Raw genomic sequence first — 21,448 nt, 5'->3', positions numbered from 1 at the left:
ATACCCGGAATAAAAATCAAAATTTGTTTCTTTTTATTCTTTTCGCATATAGAAATTTTACAACCGGCCGAGAATTCAGATCGGATTAAATGGAAAATTTTTTTGGATATGTGAATATTTCAACTGTTGAGGATTTGTTCAAAGCCGTGATCTGTCTGAGATGACAAATTGTCACTTCTTTAGAATTTATTTATCATCTGTTTTTTAAAGTGTTCTTTACAGATTTTTATGTCATGATACTCTTATATGATGTTTACACAACGAAACGAATCCTTCAACGGAGTCAACTCAGTTTCACATAATATTTATCAGCGCCAGTAAACCAATTTAATTTTGTCATTCATTGCACCTATCGCCAGATGAAAAATAATGGACATGACGTCACAACACAATTTAAGATAAATAACAATCAGATTGCATGCGCAAATACTCATATCATATAATTATGAATTGCATCATAAACTGACTATAATCTGCAATGGGTGCAAGAAGAAATGCGTTTTTGATATCGAAATTCGGAACATCAACATACCTGTCTGTAGTTCTAGTATGACATAAATTTTACAAAATTGTTTTTCAAAAAGTTATGTTTCAACCTATCTCACGGCTAAAGCACTTTATAAATTTTTGGTTTCTGTGATTACATCAGAATTGTTTATTTTATTATAGAAATAATGAAAAAGTTTTATTAATGATGAAAGTCACTTTCTTTTTCAAATTAACTGCAACCAATTTTATGTGTCTCATGGCGGTTCATAGTAATGTTCGATGAGAAGTTATGTATAATTGTTGAAGTGTGTTTTTATAATTGACTTTAAAGTTCACAATTTTATCCAGTCTGTTTTAACATTTGTTTACAAATGTTGAAGCAGTTACAAATGGGCATACGTGCTTTTCTTTTATTCGCTTCTAAAATATGGAATTTTATTTGTTTTGTTTTTCGGAAGCAAGTACGAGCGGTAAGCCTAAGAATAACAAATTTTCATTTTCAATTAAAAATCAGTTTTTAATTTTATTATCATTTTAAATTGATTATAGATTTTCATCTAGTTAAATTTTTATGTTATTTTTTACTTATATAATATCCATGTACATCTAACAAATACCTGTATCTACGCTTCTCTGTTACTTTTTAATAGCAACCGCGACTGTTAATATTTATTCTACATCTGTGTCTTTGAAGCATACTTATTATGTTGTGAAATTTAATTTTACCTGAATATGGAAATATCATTAATAGTTATTTAATTCTATAAACAAACTAGAGTTGAAAATTTATTTATTTATTTTAAATATTTGAAATGCATAAAAGTTTAAATAGCATTCCAGAATTGAATTTCATAACTGCCAAATTCCCTCAAAATAATACAAGTAATGTATTTCTGTGTGTGTTTTGTTAAAAAAAATCGGTAACCTACTGAAATAAATAAATCTTAATTTAGTATATTCATCATCTTTATTAGTATTAGATTCTACCTCTGTACAAAATCTAAATAATTTTTATTTTTATTTCTATCAGATAAGAATTCATTATTGTGTATTTACTAAATTTAATTGATTTTAATAAATAAAGCAAATCTAAGGTTTTTTCAGGCAAAATAATTAGATTTTAAGGAATAGCAGAAGTGTATAAAATTTTATAATTTTAATTTAAAATCATTGTTATGAGAGAAATAGAGGCAGCATGATAAATATCATTGCCGGCTTTACAAATGATCTCTAGATATTCAGTTTTGTGCATTCTATTTTCAATTGCTTTTCTTTCTTCCCCTGATAGTCTATCATCAGTCTGAATATCAATTTAATAATGATATATATAATTATTTTGTTCACATTCCCATACAGAAAAACTCATTGCTCAGCAGATCTTCGTGGGTACATAAGTGTTTGAAGTTTTGCATAAATGTTTTTGAAACATTTAGTCGAAAAGTAAGCTGAAGTTGTTATGTTAAGTAATTTTTTTATATGAATTTGTTAGGAACTTCACTTTGTTATTTATCATATTAAAAATTTTTTAATAACCAATTTTAATTTTTTTAAATTTATTTTTGTATTGTAAATCATGTAATGAAAGAGTTTTACTTTAAAAAGTTAAAAATGTCTGATAATTTCCTTTTTTATTTTAATGTTAAATCTTTATGAGAAATGATCATTTTATTAATAGTCAGCATGCATGATATTTATGATGAAACTGTTTAATTTTAAAATTTATTTTGTCATTAAATTTGCTTTGAAAAAAATGTTGCTTTGCAATTTAACAACAAATATGAAACTGGAAGGCTTTCATTTATATACTATCATAAATATTGTTATATTTATTCATTCATTTTATTGTTAGGATTAGAGCTTACTACATAAATTATTTTTATATTTTATGTTGTCTGATTTACATTGTCAAATTGTTATTAAATTTATGTGAAGCCATAGTTAAGTAATGTAGTTTTAAATTAAAAACTTTTAGTGATGTATGGTTTTTTTATAGCTTCATAATGAAGAATAATTTTTATTTTTTAAAGCAAAAAGAAAAAAAATCAAATTTTGTACAAAGATATTAGTGTAATGTTTATCAAAGTGAAATGCATTATGATATTCATAGAACATTTTAAATTGATTTTCATCAAAAATTTTTATTTCCAACTATTTTTCTGGGTCTTGGTAAATAAACTTACTATATGTAGACTAAAATTAATTGGGCTTATCTAATTTTTTTTTTTTTCTTTCTACATTTAAATACTTACGTCCAACTTTAAAACAGTTTATTTGCCAGTCAATTCAAATTAAAATGAATAAATAATTTTTGTAGTAAATGCTTGCATATCTCAGTTTTTAAAAATGGTTTAATTATTTAAGTAAATATCCTTTTAAAAAAACTCTTGTAATATTTTCGCAAGTAAAAATATATTTAACTAAATAAAATTTGATATTTGATTAAAAATGTCATTAAATTTTTTCTCATTTTTTTTTTAAATTTAAAATACCAATTAGCATTCTGATTAAATCAAAGTAACTGTTTAGTTTGCTTTTATTCAAACATCCTTATCATTATACTATCTATTATTTTTACAAATAAATTTTGAAAATCAGTTTAAATATGTATACAAATTGAATATGTCGGGTATTTATTGCTGAATGATTTATTATTGGATATATTTCATTGGCCTATTTTATTTCTAATACTGATTATTGATTTTTTAAATTAAATTTGGAAATAAACAATATCTAATAAAAAATACATTTCATCTGTCAAATTATGCTACAAAGTAACTGCTTGTTAGTCCTTTAGGAAAGAGTATGTAGCTTAGTGAGAAAATATTTGTAAACATATTTCATCCAGAAAGTCTTAAAAATAAAATTTATTAGTTTTTCATCAAAGTGTAATAAAATATTGATAGTCGATATAGTTTAAATATAAATTAAAAATTAAATTCGTTGATTGAAAATAGTTGAATCATCCTAATTGTGTATGTTATCGTGCAATTTGCAGAATTTTACTTAATATAAGATTATTGCTTATTAAAAAATTCTTTATTATAAAAAGTGCATTATTTTTATCATAAAATAAGGATTAAAAAGTAATTATTTTCCAATGGCTGTATTACTTGAAAAGGAGGTTTAACTTGTTGTCTGCCTATAGCAGTTCAAGCCATCTTGTCAGATATTGCTTAACTAAAAATGTCATGGTAGGAAAAAATGAAATTACGACTGACTTCATCATTACTGTTAGTTTATAATTTACAAAAAAAAAAAAAAAAAATTGCTGTAGGTAGCAATTGTATGATTTTTTTTTATTTGTAGAAAAAAAATTTCTAATCAATGGTGCTAGTTTTATTACCAAGATATTTTTCTCTGATTATCATAGTATTCTTAGAAATTCATTTTTGATCATAGGCATAGTAGTGTGGTGATAAATTAATTTTATGAATTCATTAGGCTGATGTCAATATGTTTATCAGATTTATAAGTCAAAATAGATCATTCTTTTATACTATTTTTGTTCATAGCCTTTAAATGCAATAAGTTTATTATGCTTACTTTAAATATTATCAATTCTGTAAAGAATTATTAATGTTTATGCAATAGAATTACAAATTACCTTACATAATGTATTTCAGAAAATTTTAAGATATTGTCTCACTTTATGTGGATTGAGAATAGACTAATTCTTTTAAGATTATTAGCTCATCTAGGCTTATTTATATCTTATTATATTTAGGCTACTTTAAATTTTAGCATATATATATATATATATATATATATATATATATATATATATATATATATATATATATATATATATATATATATATCAGTGGAAAGAAAAAGTAAAACCTTATTTCAACCTTATTTATTCTTTATTATGAAACATCAACCTACTGTCATTCATAACTATTTAAAACTGTTTTGTTGAGCTGTAAATTTATTTGGTAACAAGAAAAAAAATGTTTAATGAATACTTTCAATTTAAATCTTTTATCCTTTTCAAGGTCTTTATATATAAATATAAAACAACATTCAAATTTCATAATAGTAAGGCTTTTTAAAAAAATTTCTACTTAAATTTTAAATTTTGTTGTGAAATTTGTATGATATGTATATGAAATATGTATGATATATAGTTTATGCAATTATCAAAGAAATTAAGATTTTCTATTTAAGTATATGGCTTTTGATATATATTTTTTATTTTAGATAATTCAACATCAGACTGTGAAGTATGATGTCCTACCTCTTTCTCCACTATCCAAACATCGCTTAAGTAAGTTTTAGTTATTGAATCCTTTTATTAATTTAATAGGTTCTGAATGTTGAAAGGTTCTCTGTATTATATAAAACCCTTTTTTTTTTTTCTTCAGAAATTAAATTTTCATATTTTATAAATCTGACTACTTCTCAATCAAGAAGCCTTATCTTGCAATTTGTTGCGCAGATTTGAACACAATTTTAATGAATTAAAAGCTTTTGTTTCATATATTTTTAGTAAATGTAATTTATTTTTGTATCATAGTTACATTAAAATTTTTTTTAATAAAAAATTCTGAGATTTATTGAATTCTTAATTATACAGGGTAGTCCAAAAAATGGAACAAACTTATTTTCCTAAATATAGCAATTAAACATATACTTGCAGTTACAAAATTTTATTAAATATGTTGGACAAATGTATTTATATTTGGTTTTTATGAAGGGAAATGATAAAAAGAAATACAAAAAATTTTATGACCGTCATAGCAAAAAAAGGTGCAAAGTAAAATTTTCTTCTTACATTCATTCATCTATGCAGAAAGATTTCTCATTTCTATCTATATAATTTGCAAATGTATGCTTATATTTATATATAAAAGAACTAATCAAAAATTTAGATGAAGTCTTTTATTTTAGAAATACAAATATATATATAAACATTTGACAATATATCATCCAATTATCATAACTTCCAAGAGATTTGCTAATCATGTGTAATGTTTTTCTTTTGATTGGCCAATAGTTGCCACTTCGACTTTATAAAGAAGGGAAGTGAAAGTGGAGTAATTGAACATTTAAGATATTTCAAAGAAGTCTTTGAATACCCAGCAAGAAAATGACATCATTATACATTTGATGCAGAAATTCACATTTTGGTGCGTTTTTTGAGTTACTTTCATGCTAATGTATGAACAATCAATCAACATTCCAAAATCAACTATGTAGAGGTTATTTCAACATAATAATTGATATCCATGTAGTATTTGTTGTGTCCATACTAAAATCAGTTCCTTATTATTTTTCTGAAAAATACGATTAGGACTGGCAAATATAGTTTTAATTGAGATAAAAGCATTACTCTTCAAAACAATTACTTTTGATGCAGTGAAACTCCTTTCCTCATATAGAATAGTTCATTCTCAATGGCAATTTTCAGACATGGCTTATTTCCAGGGTGGCCAGAAATCGAGTAAAGACGGGGGGGGGGCTGGATTTAACAATTTTCTGGTATTATTTCATCAGTAGAATGAAACATTTTTGGAAAATCATTTACTGTTTTGTCAAAAACAAAAACCATCCCCATCTGTGCACATGCTGTAGATGGTGAAAGATTTGCATTTAAATTTCTGGAGACCAAAATTTAGGCTATGTGGCATCATCAGTACTGTATTTAAGAAGCTCTGAAGAACAATTGTAATGCATCTACTTCATAATAGATTCTCAATTAAAATGTGCTGACTGTTTTGTGAATAAACTAGTTAATAAGGAATTAATTAATTGAATTAACTTGTTCATTATTTACCTTACTGTAAGCTTATCCTTAAAAAATTGCTCCTTCACTCTGTTCTCTTGTATTATTTGATATTTCAATGATAATCTGATTAGATCATAATTCACTAATTCATCATTTTTAGATGGAATTGCAGCTCAGGCTAGGTTTAGATTTAGCCAAAACAGTTTAGGTATAGAAAAGTTAGTTAAATTGACATTCAGAACTATAATGAAAAAGAAAGATAAAGCACCATATCTAATTTATTGCATATATATAGAGAGAGAATGCACAAAAAAGGATTTAAATGCTGTTTAATTCTTTACCAATCAGGGATAAGTGGATGATGGAAATTGTAAAATACTTCAAAATAAGGTACAGAATAAGATTGTATTAATTTTTTTTAAAAAAAAATCTATTAATTTTCAAAAAGTTGCACTTTTGAAATTTTTATGCAGCCTTTCTAGGCAAATTTGGTCAATTAGAAAGCCTTTTTCCATCTAACAAGATCATTAGAAAAAAAGAATGCATAATTGTATCTATAAAATCCACTGAATTATGGGGCAGTAAAAGAATTGATTTATTCAATTTTCCACATCACATAAAATGCTGGTTCTTCCATGGAAATAGGGGCCGTATACAAATCTATAGCGGGAATTTTTAGATTAAAAAATATGGGGTAGTTTGTGTCAAAAAATCCCGAATGCCATTAAATTAAGCTTTAATAGACAGAAATAAACAGTGGTCTGCCTGTACGACAGCTGGATACATGCAGCTCTTAATTTCATTTTATGCTGCCTTGCATTTGTCTCATAAATTTTTTAAAAAACCATGCATACAAATCAATAAGACTCTATATAAAATGTAAATTATTGTGATAAAAGAAAATCGTCTGCATTTCACTATGCAATTTTTTTTAAAAAAATATTTTAACATAAATATTTGAAACAGTTAAATGAAAGAAAATAAATCATCTGTGAATTTCTTAGAATGTAAATATTATTATTAATTTTATATTTTTGTAATATGTAATAAATTTTTTTCAATTTTGATATACAGTCCCTATACAGCGAATTTAATTTTTGATTAAGTATAACTCAATTTTAAAAATACAAGTATGGGGTTTTCTGTAATGATATTGTTACATAAAAAATTAAAGCTTTCTAAATGGCTGAATTTGTGTAGAGGGATCGCTTAACAAGTTGAAAAGAATAATTTTTGGGAAATGAACAAAAAAAATTTTTTAGTAACATAGTTTTATTTTGTACTGTATTTTGAATGACTCCGCCATTTACATTGCCCACTTATTTTTAATAGGTCAAGAATTAAACCCTGTTTTAATCTTTTTGGACACCTTTTATATGAATGTTTTCCTTTGCGGGGAAAGGTAGCCTAAGGCCCAACTCCTATTCTGTTTGATTTTAAGCTTTGATGGCTCTCTTTTATTTAAAAGGAAATGAATAAAGCTATTCTTTCCCCCCTCCTTCCTCTTTTGAACATCAAGCCACTCATACCTTGTATTACGAAGGCAAAAATATGACTTTTGAATATTGACATCCAATGTTAATTTAAACTGGTTGGAACATGTTGTCCCATTATCTGAACGTTAAAAAAAATTATAGAAAGTTAATAAATGCATTGTTCTCTGATTCAGCACTTTTAATAATCTTTCGTGATATGTATTTTGTTCTCTGAAACACTAGTGTATATTGTCTCTTGCTCAAACAGTAGACAGAGGTATAGAAAATTTATCTATAATTTAACCTTTTAATATCAGCAAATTTTACCGATGAAAGCAAAAATTCCTTATAGATGAATGTTACAATGACATTTTACTTATTGGCATTTTTTACTTGGAGAAAGGGGCATGTAAAAATTTAATTTTTGTAATTTTTTTACTGTTTTTCTGTACAGAAGCCAAAGTAGTTTCATACATTTGGATACCTTATTTGGTGAACTTTACAATTGGAAGTATATGTCTAATTGTGACAGCTAATGAAATAAGTTAATGAATGTTTCACTTTTAGGGGTATTTTGTATTTTTTTTTTTTTTAATGCTGGTTAGTTTAAAGTTACATTGTTGTTCTAAAAGCATTTATTGATTAATAGAAAAATTCTAAAATAACCTGGAAACCTTAAATTTCTTCATGATTCTGAACCTAATGTTTTATGTTGATACTGGAAAAAAGGAAAAAAATTTAATCAATCCAGAAGTAATTTGCTTTTTTTTTTTTTTGTGTCTTAAATAATTTTATGGTATTTCAAGATATACATGTTTAAATGAAAAAAAAATCCGTGAATATCAAATAATCTTTTACTTTTTTTATTATCCTAACCTTACCATTTTTTTAATGCTATAACGTCGTCAAGGAAATTTTTAATTATAAAAACCGTTAATAACTCGGAAATTCAAATGATTGATCAGTTGTTAGCACTACTGTTATTTTGTCTTTCTCAAATATCCCTTAGCTTTTTACTTTTTTTTTTACTGTTTATTGTAAATATTAACTAATAAAATTGGTGTGTTACTGATTTCTAATCAAAATGATAAAAATTTAGATATTTCATTTTATCAGTATTTTTTTTTTTTTTTTTTTTTTTTTCTTCTTCTTCTTACAAATGTACTCCCTTATATCCTAATAACTTATGCATGCAAAACTTGCATATATGCAATTCTTTTTAAATAACTTATTGAAATATTGAAAAATATTAACATCAATTAAATGAAGATGATAATCTATAGTATTAATGCAAAACTTTCTTAGAATCATATCTTTATAAAGAGAAATTAAATTACTGGTTTATAATTTTAAAAATATTCAAATTGAGTTTGTATTTCTTTATTGTTTTTACATTTTTCTTGAAATTGTTTTAATATAGGTTTGGTGAGACGCAAGATTCTAGTCTTGGATCTTGATGAAACACTGATTCATTCACATCATGATGGCGTTATCAGACAGATGGTTAAACCTGGTACGCCACCAGACTTTGTTTTAAAAGTAAGTTTTCATGTTTTAATTTGTATTTCTATAAACTTTAGTTCATTTGTATGAAATAATTATTTACATGTAGTAAAATATTGTAATTTTATATTTGTCCAGGTTACTATAGATCGTCATCCTGTAAGATTTTTTGTACATAAAAGGCCACATGTGGACTTTTTTTTGGATATGGTAAGGTTTTGCAATTTTTGTTAACTTATGAAATTTGATATTTTACTTTATTGTAAATGATGCTTTAGAAAAATGAATTTTGAAGACAGTTTAAAATGTGAAAGTTAATAAATTTTTTTTATTTGATGAATTAATAAGAAATTGGTTTTTTTAAATATTGGCCAAAATGCATTAATAAGGCATTTCTTTAAAAATAAGTGTGGTAACTAATATTTTACTTTTTCTCTCATTATATGCATGTCTTCATAGTAGTTTGAAGATATGCCTACTCTTCATTTTATGCCAAAAAATATGTGCATATTGGTCCTGTATTAGCTTTCAGTAAAATAGAGTTCATTTAATGAGTCTGTTAATTGATTTTAGAGCTTAGCCTATCTTCTAACTTTGATTCTAATTCATTTATTTTAATATTAGCAAAAATATTAATAAATTTGGCTGATATTTGTATATTGCAACATAAATATTTATTAAGCTTTATCTTATTAATTTTTGATTAAAATATGTTGAGAAAATTTCTCTCTTGCTCTTTTTAAAAGATTCTTTTAAATTTTGGCAATCAATTGAATTGTTGATGCTTTATACTCAATGGCAGTAAAGTTGGAAGTATATCTATATTCTTTGCAGCTATAGAATTTCTGTAGTTCATATGGAAATTAGATGGAAACTACAGAGTTATTGATGATTAGTGTTCCATAATACTCTCTTCCCAGATGTTTGCTTACAATGGTGGTAATAAAAGAATTTTCAGCAATGGTTAGGAAAAAAATACTAAATAAAATCTCATTTCAGTGTCAATATGAAAACATTGAGGTTACTCCTCCTAACAAAAGTAAATATAAGAGTTTATGATGTTAAATAATGACAACATAAAATAGGCAAAAGTTATTGCAGTTTAAAGAAAGAAAAAAAAATTGTAAATGTCTAACAATGTTAATTTGCTGATCAGTAATAGAATTGTATTGTGTGATTTCATTAATAATTATTTCACTCATAAATTTAGTTGATAATAAATGCTTATTAAAAATTTTATATTATGTTTGAAAAATTATATTTAATTAAAATTCTTTGGTAATATCTATTTTTCTATAATTTGTTGTTGATACTAATTTATGTAATATATTGGTAAGAAGTGCTACTAATGACTACGTAACCAGTGCTGGGGTGTATGTTTATCAATTATATATATCACATCATTGTGAATTATATAATTTTTAGTTAAGAAATTTGCACCATTTACATCTTTGCCAGGTAGATTACTGATGTTGAAAACTTTAGGAGTGTTAAAGTGAATATAAATGATAAATTGCATAGTGTTTTTCCATCCTATGAACTTGAAATTGTTTTTATCTGTAGTAAAAATATTTAATGTTAAAAAAGGAAAATTTGAACATTAATAAATAAAAAATTCTTCCATAAAATAATTTATTTCAAAATAGAAGAAAATTCGTACGGTAAAAATTATTAGTTAGTCAATTAAGTTTTTATTCTGTATTACAATGCAATAGAACAATAAATATAAATTTATGTCTTTGAAAAAAAAACACCTTTAACTGTTTATTATATATAATATGACTGCTGCTATATATTTTAAAACTTTTATGTTTAAAAATTCTTTATTTGTTGAGAAGAATATAATTTATAACAAAAAATTTTAAATTATTAATGTATTCAATAAAACTATTATTGAATAATATAGTATTCATGTTAAAAATATGACTTAATTATAGAATCATAATATTATGAAATAACTCGTAATTGATAAGAATATCATTATGCTATCTTTTAATTTAAAATATCTGTTTGTAGAAATGACCAAGAATACAGATGTCATTTAATATAAAAAAATATAGCCTAACAAAAATTTCGAAATTTTGATATATATAAGAAAATTCCTTAAAAAAATGTTTTTACATAATTCACCATTGCTAAAAATTATGCATCTGCTTGATTTAAACTGCTATCAATTATTAAAAATGCCAGGTAAAAGTGACTCCTAAACTCTATTTTCTCTTGTTTATAGTTGAATTTAAATGGTTTGAGAAGATAATGAAATTTGACGCTTCATCTAATAAATTATTGCAATGCAAAAAGTTTTTTTTTTTTTTAATATTTTAAATTATTTTAGCTTATGCTATTTTTTAAGTTATTATATTCCTTGCCCTGCTACTTCCTTTCATTAGCAAATATTTCTGTTTACTTGATTACTTGTTGAAGCAACTTGTTAATAATAAATTGTTATTAAGAAGTTTTCATTTAACAATAATATAAAGAAATATTAAATACTGAAAAATATTTTAAAAATAAGAAATTTTAATACAAACTACACCACATTTTGTCATATGTTAAATTGCTAATTAAGAATATTTAATTTTTTAATAGTTCTTTCCTCACTAAACCTGATACATTGCACTCTGCTTTCCTTTACTCCCCCCCCCCCCCCCCCAAATCTATTTTTATGAGTTTCAGAGCTGGTTTTAAAAAGAAAGTTAAAATGTCATTGATTATACTTTTTTTTTTTTCTCTCTCTCTCTTTTAAAATTTTTCAAAAAAATGTATTATTGAATGTATTTGCATTTCAGGTCAGCAAGTGGTATGATTTAGTCATTTTTACTGCAAGCATGGAAATTTATGGTGCAGCAGTTGCTGACAAATTAGACAACAATCGTGGAATACTTAACAAGAGATATTATAGACAGGTGAATATTCATGCTACATTATAACGATTTATTTGTTTTATTTATTTGATTGTGACCATTTTATTCAACTTTTTGTAAATGTCAAGTTAATTTGTATTTTTAAAATACTTTAATATGTTGAATTGCTTATGAATGGTTAAGAAATATTGTTTTATTTTTGGTATAAGATTGCTTAAATGTAGTTGAGATGTACATCTAGAGAAAATAAGGTGAATGAAGTTATTCTTAAAGATTTCAGGCTGCTAAAAATAACTGAAAAAAAAAATAACTAATATTTCAGATTGCATTAAATTGTAATAACTAATTATTAATGACATTTTTAAACTTTAAAAACTATTACACCTATACTATAATTTGAAATTTTACTATAATTTGAAATATAATAGATACTTCAACTGGTTAAATGTAAAGAGATTTAAAAATTGTAGATGTACTTCTGACTAAAAAATAATTTGACTGGATGTACTTAATCCAGTAAAAACTATAAAATTAAATAATATTGATAATCTAATAAATGTATCACTTTAAAAAAAGATAAAATTGAAATTAACATGCGTCTCAATATTAAATCTAAATGCATTTTCCAATTACTGTTAGTTACCCTGAGGAATGCCATTTAGGATTTTCCAAAAATCACTCTCCATGAAATAAGATTATTATTTATTTATTTTTTAGATTTTATTTTCACCATAGCTTCCTGATAATTTTTTTTTCTTCTGTCCACAGATTCAGGTGGATAGAAAAGTACTTATTTACTATTTTTAAATGCTTTTTGTTTTTAACATTTTTTTAAAAAAAATAATAGATATCAATCTAAAATTTTTACTAAAAATTTCTAATACATCTTTGAATGAATTATAAAAATGTCCCTCAATCGAAAAAAAGAATGAAATATTTTTCTGTGTTTTAGCTTTTAAAAAAATTTATTCTGGATATAATTATCTTAACACTTAACAGTTCATTATATAAGCCTTGTAATATCTATAGCTCTCCCAGTGGAAAAACTATATTCTAATTTTCTTGATTCCCTACTTAATAAAGTAATATATTCGAGTGCAAACTTCAGGGACTTCTTTCAAGAGAAAGTGCAATAAATTAGACCAATAAAATTGCTGGCATGTATTTTTTCCACATTTTGCTTTTTTCATAACAATTTGAGTGGTCTATTGGTTTTGTCTTGAGAATTCAACCAACTGAAAAGGGGCATTGCTATGGGAGAGTTTTCAATTTCTTATCTTTTTCTTTGTGTAAATGGGGGGGGGGGATAGAGGGTTGCAACAAGCAGGATTAACATATAAAGGAGGAATTTTCTGCAAATTCAATAGCTGGAGATAATATTATTATGACTTAGATGTAAAAGTGAAATGATCTAAGTGTGAGAAGGGTTATTAGTCATATAGCTTTGTTAGGATGCATTTGCATTTGGCATTGTCCATATATTCAGAGTATGCTGTTTATGATTTGGGCTAATCTTAATATATTTAGTTTGATGCTTGATGAACATTCAACCTTAAATGTTTCAATATTCAAATGAATTTACACTTCCAGTTTTGTAATGGGAGGGGGGAATGAGGTTGAAACTTGATATGTTGCTTCAACTTTAATGAGCCAATCCACTACCAACGATATTTTACAAAAATTTCTTGTTCTACTGAAAAATTGAATTTTAGAAAGATTTTATTTATCTGAATGGATAGACCATGCAGCTGTTGCTTTGATTTTGAAAAAAGGGACATTTTGCTAAAAATTCTTTATCAAGATTTTTACTTTTTTTTTTATTTTCAAATATTAATATTTTAATTAACTGTCAAATTGAAATATGGTCCAATTTCTCAGGCACTTTTGAATTCTAAGTTGCGGCATTGTAAGATAATTTGACAAAGTAGTGGCTTTGAAATTAACACATAATCTTTTGTAAGAAAGAGGATATTTAATAATAATAATAATGCACCTTAATAAATCAGCATAGGAAGAGAGTGTAAATGAATTTAATTCTTGATTGATGTTGAGCTTCTTGTTTTAGGTTACTTTGTAGAGTTTTTTAAAAAATACTGGGATTTAATTACTTAAACGATTAATAATTCATAATAATTGTTTGAGCTATTTACCATCTTGTAGGGAAAATTTCTGAGGACATTAAGAATATATATTCTTAATGTTCTCAGAAATTTCGTATAATAAAAGAAATAGTTCTTTGATGTGAATTGGAATAACAATAATGAATATTGCACTTTATTCATTTACGACTTTGTGAACTCGTTAATGGTAATATTGTCAGTTTTCTGAAAATCTTCAGAAATTTTTTATTCCTCTGAAATATTATGATTGCTTGTTAACTTATGAAATAAAATAATGTAAAAATTTCTCTTCTGAACAGCATTGTTGTGTACGATATGGAAGTTTTAACAAAGATCTCTCTGCCATCACTTCAGATCTCTCCAGTATTTTTATCCTTGATAATTCACCTGGAGCCTATAGAGCATATCCAGGTATATAAAATTTATTGCTTTAATTAGTACTGTTTTATGTGATCTATTATTATATATATTAAAAAATAAACAGTTAAAAGAATATTAGAGCTTTTTCCCATTGATGTTTGTAGCTGTCGAAATTAAATTTTAAACTGAATTTTGTTTATTTTTATTAATTTTTCATGAATGTCTAAAAAAAGAATGTAAACATAATTCAAAAGTTAGAAAAAAGCACAATTTTTCATTTTCAATATTTTATTATTTCTTCCTCTATTAGTGTGTCAAGAGCCATCATGAACAAAATAATCTTCAGAATTAAAGACTAATGCTGTCATCACTTCCTAACTTGTGTATAGATTATGCTGATGTCTCTTAAAATTATCATGAGGAATTGTGTCAAGTTAAGGAATATGTTCTTAAATTATACTTAAACCAAGTTTCCAATGCTTGTCTATTTTTAAATTCGTCTACAAATTAACATTTGTAATTATTCTCAATTATTACTGAAATATTTCAATTCAGATTATATTTGTGAATATGCACACTCTTAGTGGCCTAGATTTTTAGTATTTTTAAGCTTTTTATTTATTGGCACTTATTGAAAAATTATTTACAATAGTTTATTTGTCTAGACAAAGGATTGATTATGTAGTCCATTTAGTAGGGGAACCAAATTTTGGGGATATATTGAAACAGCAATAAAACTTGACTAATTTAAAGATTTTTTAATAAGTTCATTCTTAGTTTGCATTTTCCTCTCTTAGTTTCTTGAATTTTCGTTTTATATGACAGTGTTCTATTTTAACTCAGCAATGTTTGCTTGCATATTGTTGAAATAGTGAAAGAAACTCGAGAATAGCTTCTGGGATGTATTACCCTACTTGTCACATTTGTTAGATTTTGAACCTTCAGACTGATTTGTTCACTCCATACAGAGTGCCTTTTTTGAAAAAAAAGGTTTAATTCCCATACTGTTATTGATAATTGGATTGCATCTAAACGAGCCATTCCCCCTCCCCTTCCCCACAGAATTTGTTTTTTGCTCAAAAAATGTAAATATGCCTGTTTCTAAAAAAAAAATATTTTGAATAAATCAGTTTTTAATTTTTATAATAAACAAGTGTCCTTTTTTAAATTAAAAGCTCAAAGTCACAATTATACCCCCAATAATTGATGAAAGGATTTAGAAAATTGACCAAAAAAAAAGAAAAAATTAAATATTTTTTAGAAAATATCAAAATTCTTGTTTCTTCTTGGAATTGATTCAGTTTATGAAATTGGATTTTCTTTCATGCATGATCTTGTGGCTTATATGGATAGGATTGAATTTCTTATTCCCATGATAGTGTTTGAATATTTTCTTTTGGAATATCAATGTTGTAAATTTTTTTCATCCCATATTTAAAAGGTAAGGTTTGAAAATAAATGTAAATTGTCTTATATATCTACTTCATTATCCTGTTAAAACTTATATAACATCATTTTTAAGACAGGTGTACAAAGATGACTTTCATATTAATCATAAATTGATACTTGTTTATTTTTATATCCACCAGGTTTACTTGGTAATTTTCAGATTATGCCAAGGTTAGTAAACTCTCTTATTACATAACGAACTACCTTGGTTGCTTGATGATAAAACTTGTGGGTAAAAAAATAAGCAAGTATTCTTAATTTCGAAATTTGTATTTTGAAAATGCTACTTTCAGTATAGAAAACATTAGTCTGGTGAACTCTGTATGTTCTGAATGTGTAATGGGTTTTTATTATCTAGCTTTCCTACCATTTTTTTCAGATAATGCAATTCCTATTAAATCTTGGTTTTGCGATGCAAGTGATACAGCTCTATTAAACCTTTTGCCAATGCTTGATGCTCTCAGATTTACTAGTGATGCAAGATCAGTCTTAAGTCGTAATTTACATCTTCATGGATTGTAATTATAAGTAAGTTTTCTTTTTATGATATGCAGAAGTACTTTTGAATGTTTATATCTAAATAAAGATTATAATTATAATGTGTTTTATGAACATTTATTGTAGTTCAATGTTTTATGATAATAATGACAAAATTTCCAATCAATATAGTCAATTAAAAGTTTGAACTAAGATAATGTAATATTCCTGAGATATTTCTTTTAGTAAATTGCATTCATCTTAAAACAATCAAATTGTAAATTTCTGAAATGTGCCAATATCATTCCTCCCCTCCCCCTTTTAAAATAGAAATATTAAATTCAAATAAAGGCAAAGGTCAAATAAATAAGATCCAAGTGTGTGTGGCTGGAAAATATATATATATATATATATATATTAACTTTATTTTTAACTCTTAGATCTTTACAGAAGTGTATACTTTTTTTAAAATTCGGTAAGAAAAATAAATAAAAGATCGATAATTTAATTTTTTTTTTTTTTTTTTTTTTTGTTGTTGTTGTTGAAATTCATGACTGCTGTTGTCAAGAAGTCTGATTATTGTGAAAAGCCAGGATACTGACTAAAAAAAATCAATTAAAATTTTTTAATGTATCTCTTAATGGCTGCCTTATCTTAAACTTTACATTTTGATGGACAAATAACGAGTACTATTTTAGTAACTTAACGCTTTTTCTGCTTGAATCACCATCTGCCCAATTTGCTATTTGTCACTGCACCAAATATTTTATTTTTAATTTGAAAAAGAAAATTATTTGACTTCAAATATCTTATAACTGTAATTGAAATGTATGTGCAAAAAGTATTAGGATAATAAGAAGAAACATTCAGCTTTTTAATTGTATCCAACCACATAATATCTAAAAGAATTTTTGCATAATGCTTGAATAAAAAGTTTAGTTACTACAAAAAAAAAAAAAAGCAAAGTAATAATACTAAAAATAATGATAATACAGTTAAATTCTTCTAATTGTATTTCGGAAAGGAGCACTGTATTTGAAAATATTCAAACTATTAAGAAATGCTCAGTACTTATTTTTGTTTCTTTTTAAATTATCAAATAAGTTTAATTCAAAATTAAAGGATATTTCCTAAAAAATTAATATGACATGGGGGGGGGGGACTGAATCTTCATCCTTGAATTTTCAACCCAGAAAAGGCAATGATAAAATTTTTGTTACAACATTTAGAAAAGTTTCATTTAGAAAAGCATTTTTAAGTATACTTAAAATATTTATTTTTAAAAAAATTTTAATTGTGTATTACTAATTTGGGTGTAATTGATTTTTTTTAAAAATTTTTAATACTGTTTTAATATAATTATTTAGAATTTTTTGAAGTTACCAAAAAAATATAATATATATATATATAATATTTAAAACTTGAGAAAAATCATATGTAGGTGCTTATTTTTATCTACCCAAGCTGATTTTTGCAAATTATTCTGTGCTATGGAAAACATACATTTATAACTTTCTGGGGAAAATAACCATTCAATTTGTGTTTCATTTTCATATAAGTAATTTTTGTGAACTAAACAGAGAAAATGTAACAATATTTTCTTTTTCCAGGGTGCATTATGATGCAATTTGAATTTTACTGCCACATCTGTACAAGTATATATGACCATGTGTTTGAAAGAGGGAAAAGGCTTCTGCTGCAGTATGGCACAATTCTCAGTTTACATACTAAAACTTTTCATCGGCCACAATTCATAGTATATCCTCTCAAATAACATGGTTCAACATTGTATCATTATAAAATATGTACATAAGAGTGAAATATCTTGACCTTCTGCAGCTAGTGGAAATGTTCAATGTTCTTTAGAAGTGAATTATTTCAGCTTTGGAGTGTTAAGATCATGGGTATTTGAAAAGATTCTTATTACAGAGTATTGAAATTGTTTTGAAGGTCTTATTTGTTGTTTGTTATGTATAAAAAATAGTTGAATTTTAGGACAGTTTTTCTTAACTTACTGCATACCACAGTGAAATGTTGAAACATGAAGAGCAGTTCTATCTTTTCAATTATCATAATTGAGGATTTTATTAATAATAAAAAATTTTATTATTCATGACAGCAAATAACTTATATTTATGATGAAAATTTTCTAACCTCTACAAAATTTTATTTTTAGATAAAAATAAGGTTCGTCATTCTCTAAATTGCAAATTAAATTTTGTGTACTAAAATTTTTTCCTGGGACAAATAATAGCTGTGTGAAAAAAACATGTTATTAATTTATTTGGATTTTATTTCTCTGATGTAAAAAATGAGCAGTTTAAACTACTATTTGTAATATGTAAGATAATTTCGAACAAACTGTGTATACTGATGTTTGGAGCTTATCTTAGCTTGCATTTTGGGGGCGAAAAAAAGAAGAAAAAGAAAGAAGTTTAATTTCTTTTTTTAAAAAAAATGGGAGGAAATGAGGTTGTAAATGAATGATTATGAAGAATTTATTCTTAAAAATTATAATTCTCAATATACAGTTTTTAAACTTAAACATGCACAATAAATGCCTTTCATATATACTTTTTTCCCCTGAAAATCCATGAAATGTACTTTTAAAAATCTTTTGGTTCTTTAAATAGATTAATCTGTCAAGGTATATTCAATTGATATTGCTCAAACCTCATGTATTCTTTCAAATGCCTTTATGCGGCCAAACTCTTCCAAAAGAGTGGGAGAAGAAAAGTTATTTTTGAATGATTAATACAATACTTTAAGATGTAAATGATGCAAACTCAATTCACTTTCTGTGTTTTTATTTATTTAAACATCTTGCAAATTATGTGCTGTAATTTGAAATGCTGTCTAATCAAATTGGTGCAACCCAAGTACGTTTAATTTATTGAAAAATTATAAAATTTCAGCACTTTCATCCCTAATAACTTTAATGTGTAATAAATTATCTTTTGAAAAAAAAATGTCCTTTTTGGATTGTCTTCCTTCATTTTATTTTTGAAAAAAAGTGCAATATTTAAAAAAATTTCTAAGCATTAAAAGTAGATTTTGTAGCAGTGTTCATTCAGTATGAACATGCAGGATTTTTTCTTTTGATTATTAATTTATGTATAATTTTAAGATAAATATAATTTTATTATTTTGGCTGAGAATCTGCTTATAGATTGAAAGTGATAAACTTTTTGAAGCATGTTTAATTTGCTTTTATACAAAAACATTAGCTTATTATTTCGCAAATGTGAACTTTCACATTTGTGAGAAAACTAATGTTTTTGTACTTATAACAATTTGCATTCTGAACCATTATTATGGGGAAAAAAGGAAAAAAAAATACTTTGTTTCGACATTTCATAGCTAAATATGAACAGGTGCTCTAAATATAAATAATTATACATCAATATATATATATTCAGTCTTATTTATTTCATCATCAGAGGCTGCATTTGTTACATGTATCATATAAAAAAAGTGTGTACTTATATTTTAGTTATGTACAAATGGGGGCTTACTCTTATTGAGATGGTTTAAGTTAACTCATTTAGGTGTGTATATGTTTTGTGTGTTTATTTGTAATGCAGGTTTGTTTTGCATATCTGTGATAGAATTTTATCCCCTTTGTTATTGCATCAGTGATTATTTATAACCAAAAACTTTCACTTTAATAATATACATGGTAGGTCTTACTAAAAAGGCATAGCTTGATTTTTTTTTTTTTTTAAATAGCACATGGGGAGTTTTATATCTTGTTTTTAATAAAGAATATGAGGTTAATAAATAAGTAAAATTAATGTTACTTATCTAGCATTGTTTTCCTACATGATAGGAGCTTATTTGTTAACATTGTGTATTAGTTACTGTGCCAAAATGGTAAGATTCTTTTTCATATAAAAATGCTAATTTTTGCCTTTTAAAAGTTTAGTTTGATATTCCGGTGTTTGTTTTAATTATATTACCTGAAAGGTTATTTTTCTTTTGTTAAATTATATTAGTTTTGAAATTGGAAAAAGTGTATTTCTTGTTAATGTTAGAAACATTCTTTTGAAATTCTTACCTTGTAAGGTAATTAATTCATTTATTTGCTGAAAGACTGATATTTAACTGTTGCTACAAAAAAAATTTAATAAACATTTTTCAGTGAAAAATAGAAAATACAAATTATATATATTTTTTATTGTAACTATATTAAGTGATAAGTTAAAACAATGCAATCATATATGCACAATCAATGTTACAAAGAATTATGTATTGAGATTATTAATTGAATGTGAAATTTAGTTCAATTAATCTTATTAACAAAATTGTGTGCTTTTTTTTTTTAATGCCAAAGACTCCTGTTGGCAGTTTATGTATATTATGTAAATATTGTAAAGTTTAAAAAAAATGTAAGATGTTTGTTGTAGCTCACCGTCACCATCATAAGATTCATAATAAAAGTTGGTTCAAAGGATCTAAAATATTTCTTTTACTTTTATCCAGTTATGCTTCAAAATGTTTAATCAAATAGCTTTAACTTGATTCCCCCATTTCTCTTATATTTTGTTTTTATTATTTTTTCATATTGTTGGGAATTCTAATTAAAGGTTTGAAACTTTAAAAAAAATCTATGAAATCATATTAAGAGTCATGAATACTTGATAGAATTCTTCTATCATTTTTTTTCTTTATACTACGTAATTGAGCAATTCTTTAAAGTTTCAAAATATTCCATTATAATTGAATTGACAGTTTTTTTTTAAAAAAATTAAAACCTAATGAATTATTAATGTATATTAACAAAAAATATAAATGTTTTTAAAATCAATAATTTGGTGTATTAATTAAGACATTTAAAAATAACAATATATAATAGTGCATTTATTTAAAATAATTAACTTTATTTTTGTATGTATGCCTGAAAGATTTATTGTTTGTTTCAGTCTTTGTTGCGAGCAGTTTCGTTTAGCTGCCCACAAATTATCTCCGATTTTACCAATTAAT

The 21,448-nt window shown here is 24.9% G+C and overlaps 1 protein-coding gene across 2 annotated transcripts; it reads left to right on the top strand.

The window, feature by feature from the left end:
• The first annotated feature begins 679 nt into the window (after window positions 1-679).
• On the top strand, window positions 680-20,919 carry LOC129965963 (CTD nuclear envelope phosphatase 1-like). 2 transcript variants are annotated; one of them, XM_056080273.1, is made up of 9 exons: window positions 680-959; window positions 1,846-1,929; window positions 4,690-4,756; window positions 9,113-9,231; window positions 9,334-9,405; window positions 11,985-12,101; window positions 14,479-14,590; window positions 16,368-16,516; window positions 18,076-20,919. In XM_056080273.1, exons 1-8 carry the CDS (start codon window positions 861-863, stop codon window positions 16,508-16,510), a joined length of 813 nt encoding a protein of 270 aa, XP_055936248.1. In that variant the 5' UTR covers window positions 680-860; the 3' UTR covers window positions 16,511-16,516; window positions 18,076-20,919. The 2 variants fall into 2 exon arrangements, with proteins under 2 accessions (XP_055936248.1, XP_055936249.1); XM_056080274.1 differs by lacking the exon at window positions 1,846-1,929 and having other exon boundaries at window positions 687-959.
• Window positions 20,920-21,448: the final 529 nt, after the last annotated feature.

Source organism: Argiope bruennichi, chromosome 4 (assembly GCF_947563725.1).
Source record: "Argiope bruennichi chromosome 4, qqArgBrue1.1, whole genome shotgun sequence".
Classification (NCBI taxonomy): domain Eukaryota; kingdom Metazoa; phylum Arthropoda; class Arachnida; order Araneae; family Araneidae; genus Argiope; species Argiope bruennichi.
Note: the sequence above shows the minus strand (reverse complement) of the source record. Positions and strands in the feature narration are given on the sequence as shown.